Here is a 7,929-nt window from a genome sequence, read left to right as displayed (position 1 = left end):
TTCGACAGATCCTGTTGCCAATCTGATGTCAGTTTGCGTATAGATTGCTTATTGAGTGATGTTTTTTCTTCTAAAATGGAATTATTGGAATTAAATATTCTAATAATAGTAACCAATTTTGATGGTTTTTCTGTCGCTAGTTTATTTCGCAATTTAGAAACTAAACCAAAGGTAGAAAATAATCTTTCGATACCTGCAGACGGAACAACAGCTGTATGTAACTGTGTAGACAAGTCGAACATAACGTTATTTATGCAATTTTGAAGAGCACGCCACTATGATAGTGGAGTAACATTTTCTATATTTTGAGAACAGAATAAATATTTTCTAAATAGTGAAGACTTTGACTGATATTTTATTATAAATGGCATAACTTCAGGATAATTTGCAACTGCATATTCTAGAGCAAATTCTAATTGGTTTTGGCTCAATTTTTGACTTCTAAAACGATGATCTAATAAATTTGCCAGATAATAATGGAGGTGTCATTGCCATATCAAAACGGTTCCTAAAGCACTTTATTTCTAATTGAGTAAATGTTTCTTCTTCAATATTTTGCAATAAATTTAACCATATCTCTGTAGCCTCACTAATAGTGTACGTTTCATTCTAAATTCTATTTAACGCAACGGAAATTTTATGCAATTTAAGTACGTAATTCTGTAAATTAATTTTGAGATCAAGACTTTCAACTTTAGTACATATTTCTACATCAATTGCAGCACGATTTTCCATATATATCTTTGCTAAAGTATGGCAATTTTTTAGATACGATTCAAAACAATTGCATAGGATATTCCAACGAACATCTGAGGTAAAGTGAGTGAGTCACCTTCTTGTTTATATTTAGATGCTGCATAATGAGTATATTTAAAATATTTTATTACTTTTTTTACATTTTCTCTAAGTTCTGGTACGTCGATATCTTTTGCTAACAAATGTAAAATATGCGCTGAACCACGTATGTTATTATATTTAGCATAGCTATTTACATTGTGAAAGTTGGCTTCGCATTTTTGCCATATTACTTGCATTATTAGTCACAAAACTTCTAATAGAGCAACCAAATTTTTGACAATTTTTTATTGCTGTGATAGCTAAATTTAATAAGTAATCTGCAGTGTGCTGCAATGTGCAGTGTACTGTTTTCAGCAGTATTTATTGTATCTATCAAATGAATATTTCCTTCTAATACGTCAGATTATTGAGATACAAATTAATGGCTCGACATAAAGGTTACTCCAACCATTCAATGCCATACAGACTATTTTACCTTTTAAATTTTTTTCTATGCTTTGCTTTATAGAATTAAAAACTTTATCTAATAATTCATTAGCAATTTGATAACGACTTGGTGATTTATACCTCTGGCGTAGAAGATTAATCAGTTTTTTAAATTCTTTATTCTTTTTAATTGTAACGAAATTGTAATTTCGTAACAAATAACGAGATACTTCCCAACTCTAGGTCTATTTTCTGCTTTGGAACATTTGAAATATCGGAAGTAAAGTGTTTAAGCTATATTACAAAAAGCTATATTACAATAAAAGACATGTTTAAAAGATGTTTAAAACATATTTTTTTCTACACTTGCACTTCTGCACTTTAAAACATGTTTAAAACTTAAAAAACATGTTTTAAACAAAAAATACATAAATGTTTTGTTTTTTCTTTTTAAACATGTTTTTTGGCAACTTTAACACATGCTCGCTCTATTTCGAGAGGACAGAGCTGAAGTAACGACGACTATTTAAATAGTGAAACGCTCCGTTAAAGTCTGTTTGATTAGCTTCTAGACGCTCTTCTAATCCGATGGAAATACAAGTACTCCTGAAATAATATAAGAATTAGATGCAATTTGCAACATGAATAAATGCGCGTATTTCGAAAAAATCGCTCAGCTTTAAGGAAGTCACAGCGACCATTATCAAATACATAAAGATATTCTTCTTTACGCGCTTACTAGCAAGAACGATGCGCCCAAGAGCAGGCTCTTCAGCTTCACATCGGTGTCTATTGGGAATGTGAGCTGCAAAATGTAATCAACATTCAAGTGATCCCAATGGTGTATCAAGGACGCGAGTTGGTGTGTTTCATCCATTGACACGACCTGAAATCGAAGATGAAAAATGAACAAACGAGAGACATCACTGTTTCAGTAGAAGCATCCATTTGGTTTTAGATTGCAGTAATAACATATTATTTGACGGTTGAGTCATTACCTGAAATAATGCCTCCTTGTACATGCAACAGCCACAGATGTTAGGTCCGTAGATTTTGCAGAGCGGCGTCTTAGATGCGTCGTAGACCGTGAATTTCGGCCCTATCACACTGAAATTCTCCTCCACGCTGCCAATGAGATTCGCGCTTTCCACCGTGATTCTCTGCTCGACACCACGCGTCTTGCGTTAAAGACTTGCGAGTTATTATATCATGCGCGAAGGAATGTGAACGGACTCACTTGTTACGTCTCTTATTTCTATTTAGTCCTTTTATATATATATATATATATATATATGTGTGTGTGTGCTTGTGTGTGTGTGTGTGTGTGTGTATATATATTTCTATATATATACAGATATATATGTTTTCTATATATGTGGATCTATATATGTATATATATGTGTGTGTGTGTGTGTGTGTGTGTGTGTGTCGCGTTTACGAAAAAATCGGGTGACCCGGGTGATCTGAAACACCCTGTGCATTAGTAATAACCAACGATTAATTACGCTTGTTCCGCCCATTATCAAGCGCGATTTTTATATAGTGAATAAAAAACTGTTCGCGCATTCTACTTCTCTTGTACAGATAAATATTCGTAGAGTAAAACTTAAAGAAATACGAATTTAGTTGTGGTTTTACACAAAAAAAGCAAGATATCTCAATTACTCCTCAATAAAGATTTTTATATACAAATACTTATTTAGAAACAGAAAATTAATGAAGAAATTATGAGGTTCAAAAATGTTTCGAGATGCGCATCACCGGTCAGTAGTTTTATTAGCGCGTTAACGGACATCAATCGGGGTAGATTATTAATTGTTATTAACCCTTTCAGGACGGGGGATTGCTCGAGAAGATAATTATAGGGAAGTACGTATTCTATGAGTTTTTAGGGTCGTAGTATCCGAATCTGAAGATCTTAGATTTTTAAAATTCTGTGATCCAAGATGACGGACCCAATATGGCAAAAAAAAAATGATAAATAATATAAATATCACTCAATTTCCGTAAAATTTGAACTATGAAACTTTTTAAAGATACTTTTTTAAGAACTGAAATCGAATAATTGAAATTCAAAATGCCGACCAAGGAAAAAATTTTTAGATCTGTGTGGTACTGATGAGCTCCAAGAAGAGCGAAACTGGAAATCATTCAAGATTTTCACTAATTCAAATTTAGAGTGTGAAGTTCCACGGAAATTAGGTCATATTTATATAATTTGGCACCTTGAAAATCGCCATATTTGATCCACTATTTTGAATTTTGTATTTTTTATTTCAAATTTGGAAAGAGCACCCCAAAAAACCTCTACATACTAATTTTTATGAATATTGGATCAATAGTTTCTGAAATACATGCATGAAGGCCGTAGAGCCTTCAAAAGATGTCTCCCGTCCTGAAAGGATTAACGAGGACTCATATTATAATTGAACTCAACTTTCATCTACTCTTGTATCTGGTCAATCAAAGAGTTTGGTTCGATCTTTGTGTAAGAAAAGAAAAGTAAAATTCTCTGAAAAGAAGATAAAATTATTTGTTGAGAGTGATGGTCTTGAAAGTGTCTCCTTATACACAGACGTTATCAGCATTGTTGTCTATATCAGGTGTACATGACGTCATCTATTGAAAATCGAACCGAATCTGCTGACTGACCCAATGGATACGCGATACCCGAAAGAAAAGACACCGACTGCGACGCTTCGTTTATTCGCGCGTACGTAAACTTGCCTGTCGCGATCCGGGCACGTGCATCCAGCTCGGATCCTTCCTGATCACGAATGCAGTCTCGCCGCATTGATCCAAGACATTCAGCACGAATCCCTTATACCAGCCGCAGAGCCTGGACGTGGTCTCATGCCTGGCCTCCATGGCGAGGAAGAGGGTCTCCGCTCGAGGTACTTTCACCCTGTACTGATTCCCTCTGTCCGTTCTGCCGAGCACTGTGGAGTAAGCACAAAATCATTGACCAACATTATTGAGGCGACATTTACATATCTAATAATATGTAATGTTTCCAATGTGCGTATATGAAAAAGCATGTTTATATAGTACTTTCCATAAGTTTGAAAACATAAATAAAAATAAAAATAAAGATATTAATAAAACATAAATAAAAATAAAAATAAAGATATTAAAATGGGTATTTTATAATAATTTTATTGCGCACTATCTTTAGAAGATCGGCATTTATGTCATTTAATAGAAATTTCAAGTTTAAGAATCCATTTTCTGTATTGTGTGCATATATTCTATATGCTGTGAGATGAAGTTTAATGGACTCATGAGTAACTAAAGTCAAAATGCTCAATTTTACTTTAACCCTTAGTAATACGGAAACACAAACTTGTAGAGAAATTTTTTCGAGTAAAATATATAGAAAACTTCAATCTTTTACACGAAACTAAAAATTTTCTCAGATTTTTTCTTGCGTTTATTTCTCAAATTGAGAAGAAAATTTTCTATTTTGTCCATTTCGTTTTCATAAAAGCCAAATTATACTAGCGATTGGCGATTGACGATTGGAACTGGACCAATTGGAACAAAGCAAACCAAGTCTGAAGCTCGTTGATTCGTCAAAATTTAATCGTCAATCGCCAATCACTAGTATAATGTAGTCTTTATGAAAACGAAATGGACAAAATGGAAAAATCTCTTCTCAATTTGAGACATGCCACGAACGCAAGAAAAAAATCTGAGAAAATTTTAATTTCTTCCGTGTAAAAGATTGAAGTTTTCTATGCAATTTACATTCTGAAAAAATTTCTCTACAATTTTGTGTTTCCATATTACTAGGGGTTAAAATAGAATCGAGCATTTTGAATCCAGTTGCTCATGACTCCATTAAACTTCATTGCACAGCAATACAGAAAGTGGATTTGTAAACTTGAAACTTCGCTCTATCAAATGACATAAATGCCGATCTTGTAAAGGTAAATGCGAAACAAAATTATAATAAAATATCAATTTTAATATCCTTATTTTTACCTTTATGTTTCCAAACTTATGGAGGGTACTGTACATGTATATAAGAAAGATAAATATATACAGAGAGAAATAAATAAAAGAACAATTGGACTGTCAGGGAATCAATTTTGTTTAAATTAAATCAAACACTTTCCCTTTTCTTCATGTAAGACAGGAGGTTCGTGCGTCATGCGCTAAATACGTACAAGTACTCAAATCAATAACTTGCTGAATTTCCAGCTGCTCGACGCCGGCTAGGAACTGCGTGCCGGTGATCGAGTTTAATTGCGCTCTGGGGGTGGAGATCCATTCTAAGGTGTTCACGGGAATGGGCCTTCGAGCAGTTCGACTGCTACCTGCTGAAAAAAGATGACGGTTATTCGCTCGAATAATCAAAAGACGAGGGTCGCTTTTGTCGACGCTCGTTATCGCCATCGGGGGATTTCATCGTGTCACCGTAACGTGACCTCGAGTTAGTTGAGTCCAACGAACACGCCGTGGAGTACAAGGATTTCGGTCCAAGTCGCGATTTCCCTTCTTTCTTACTTATCGGTGTCGTCTTCTCCAACGCGCGTCAGGAAACGCGCGATATTTTTACCTTCTGGCTGCATCGTGATGATCGTCGCGCTGGAGTAAAAGACAGGCGCGTTCTCCTGCAGCTCCATCGCCTGCAACACCGTGTCCGTCGAATCTGAAAGAATTCGGCAAAAGCCGCGTTTACAAATTGACACTTGAGGGATGAAACGTTGCGTGATCGTGTTTAATTCTTTTATCAGATACCAGTCATGATCTCTTGATTCAAGAATGAGCCGTGAACTTCGTACAGTAACTCCGCTTCATAATTGGTTGCGCTGCCGCGACGCATGGACGTTGCCAGGATGGACGTCTGTTGTCTCGAGAAGAACAAACGATTAGAGATTCAAACCTCGATTTATTACCTCTCGCCGGCGACTCGCACACACGCGATTCGTGCATTACGCGCATTTAGCGCAAATAAAAAAAGCCCAATACTGACCTGAACCAACCCGCGTCGGAGGAGCAAAAAGATACACTACACTGATACTACGCTGTCGATCGAGTCTCTCGTTCAGGCTCGTCGCTTGTCCATAACGGCTTAATTTTTGCCGTCTATCTCGTTATCTGCCGATAAATCGTTCGTTTATCGCCGGTTCGCGGATAAGCGCTATCACGTAGATATCTTTTTGTTCGAACGCGCGACAAAAGTGCTGATCCCACAGCGAGAAAAGTTCACTCAAAGATCGCCCGCACACAAAAGTGCACTCGCCTGCAAACAAGAAAGTATTTTTCTTTCGTAATTTCCAAAGCACATGCGATTATTTTAATGTATTCCTTATCGTTCTTTATAACGGAATGTTGCAGTAATTAACTACTGAGATTTGGAAGATTCACAAGTTTTTTGAAAACTAGATACACATATTTGTACACTCGCATCACATATACGCCTTGAAATTATAATTTGGATTAAGTTAAAAGTATCAATACTTGAACACTAATACACTAATAACACTAATAAATGTTTAAACTTCTAACATAAAAAAAAAATATATATATATATATTAAAAGAAAGATATATATATTTCTTTTAATATTGACAAAGTTTAAGTATTCGTATTTAAAGACCAAAACAATAAGAATGTCCAGAGTCAGCTACCACTATTATCAGTGTCCAGACATTGGTATTTTTAATTTATTACTTTATTAGTAATAAGTAGGTAGGAAATAGGAAAGTAGGTAATAATATTAGGAAATTAGTCGTATACGAAATAAGTTGTATATGACTTTCACACACACACAACATATACGCGCATATAAGTAAGCTTGAAAACCGTGAAAGACTGAAACAAATTGTGTTTACGTAGATTTACGCTCGAGAAAACTTTCTGTGCTAAAGTATTGAATAAATTATACTTCAATAATAATATAAACAAAACAATGTTGAGACGACGCGGTGTACAGAGCATAAAAATATATTTGCATACCTCACCCTTTCCGGCATAAATTTACATAAAGGAGAGAAATGTCATCGCGAGGCGTCTTTATCGGAATACACTGCTTTCGTTTACCAACGTATCGAACGGGAAAAAGAAAAAGAGCACGTTGCAGCGATATTTTTCGCATGGGATTATCCCAAAAGCGATGAGGTGTGCGAATATTCTATCCTCACTCGCACTTGTGTGCGCTGAAGAATGCTTATTAACATAATTACATGTTTATTACATATAATCACATTTGTGTTATGCAAATACTTTCGCCAAAGTGTTTCCTTATAGATGTACAACTGCAAATTAAAAGCGTAAACGAATGTACAAAGATGCTGGCTGCGTCGTAATTACGTTTGATAGATAATTCCGCGGGTTATTTTCTCGTAAATGAAAAATGCATGACCCGCATCGGAGAATCTCGCGCACATCGATAGGGCAGCGGAATATTCGAAATGACTTAGGCACGCTCTGGATAACGATTCGGAGAGTTTTTCATTCGCCTTTCGCTCCCGTCGCGCCGATTAATTTACGCAATAAATTTTCGCAATAACATCGTCACGTCTTTCCCTCCCCGCGATTAACTTCACGCGAATCGCGATATTTCCGTTATCGACGGCATCTTCTTGTTTCTTCGTATATCGTGATAAGGCTTCCATTCTATTTATCTAAAGTTAAAGCACACTCGACGACGAGCATCGTTCGCATTACAATTGCGTCATATATATATATATATATATAT

The 7,929-nt window shown here is 35.5% G+C and overlaps 2 protein-coding genes across 4 annotated transcripts in view; both read right to left on the bottom strand.

The window, feature by feature from the left end:
• Positions 1-861: 861 nt before the first annotated feature.
• Positions 862-6,344, bottom strand: LOC116847427 (phospholipid scramblase 1-like). Of its 3 annotated transcripts, none has more exons than XM_032822419.1 (8): positions 6,203-6,344; positions 5,968-6,073; positions 5,786-5,878; positions 5,394-5,546; positions 3,952-4,163; positions 2,223-2,384; positions 1,964-2,110; positions 862-1,830 (listed from the first exon to the last, which is right to left on the bottom strand). In XM_032822419.1, the coding sequence occupies exons 2-8, from the start codon at positions 6,050-6,052 to the stop codon at positions 1,786-1,788; spliced, it is 897 nt and encodes a 298-aa protein (XP_032678310.1). In that variant the 5' UTR covers positions 6,053-6,073; positions 6,203-6,344; the 3' UTR covers positions 862-1,785. The 3 variants fall into 3 exon arrangements, with proteins under 3 accessions (XP_032678310.1, XP_032678312.1, XP_032678311.1); XM_032822421.1 differs by having other exon boundaries at positions 5,394-5,543; XM_032822420.1 differs by having other exon boundaries at positions 5,968-6,080; positions 6,203-6,280.
• The window catches only part of LOC116847429, a 16,118-nt gene continuing 14,517 nt past the window's right edge, over positions 6,329-7,929 (bottom strand). Inside the window, exon 4 of the mRNA XM_032822425.1 lies at positions 6,329-6,472. Within this exon, the coding sequence (XP_032678316.1) occupies positions 6,440-6,472 (33 nt within the window). The 3' untranslated portion in view covers positions 6,329-6,439. The remainder of the gene's footprint in view (positions 6,473-7,929) is intronic.

This window comes from Odontomachus brunneus, unplaced genomic scaffold (genome assembly GCF_010583005.1).
Source record: "Odontomachus brunneus isolate Ranch 3 - 2012 unplaced genomic scaffold, Obru_v1 Obru_scaffold_077, whole genome shotgun sequence".
In the NCBI taxonomy this organism is placed as follows: Eukaryota; Metazoa; Arthropoda; class Insecta; order Hymenoptera; family Formicidae; genus Odontomachus; species Odontomachus brunneus.
Note: the sequence above shows the minus strand (reverse complement) of the source record. Positions and strands in the feature narration are given on the sequence as shown.

Bases quoted from the DNA above. Each gene is read 5' to 3' on its own strand.
- LOC116847427 (XM_032822419.1), bottom strand. From the start codon at position 6,052: ATGCGTCGCGGCAGCGCAACCAATTATGAAGCGGAGTTACTGTACGAA. The intron at 2,385-3,951 runs GCAAGTTTACGT...GGTGTCGAGCAG, and splicing joins ACGTGCCCGGATCGCGACAG to AGAATCACGGTGGAAAGCGC. The intron at 2,111-2,222 runs GTAATGACTCAA...CTTCGATTTCAG, and splicing joins ACAAGGAGGCATTATTTCAG to GTCGTGTCAATGGATGAAAC.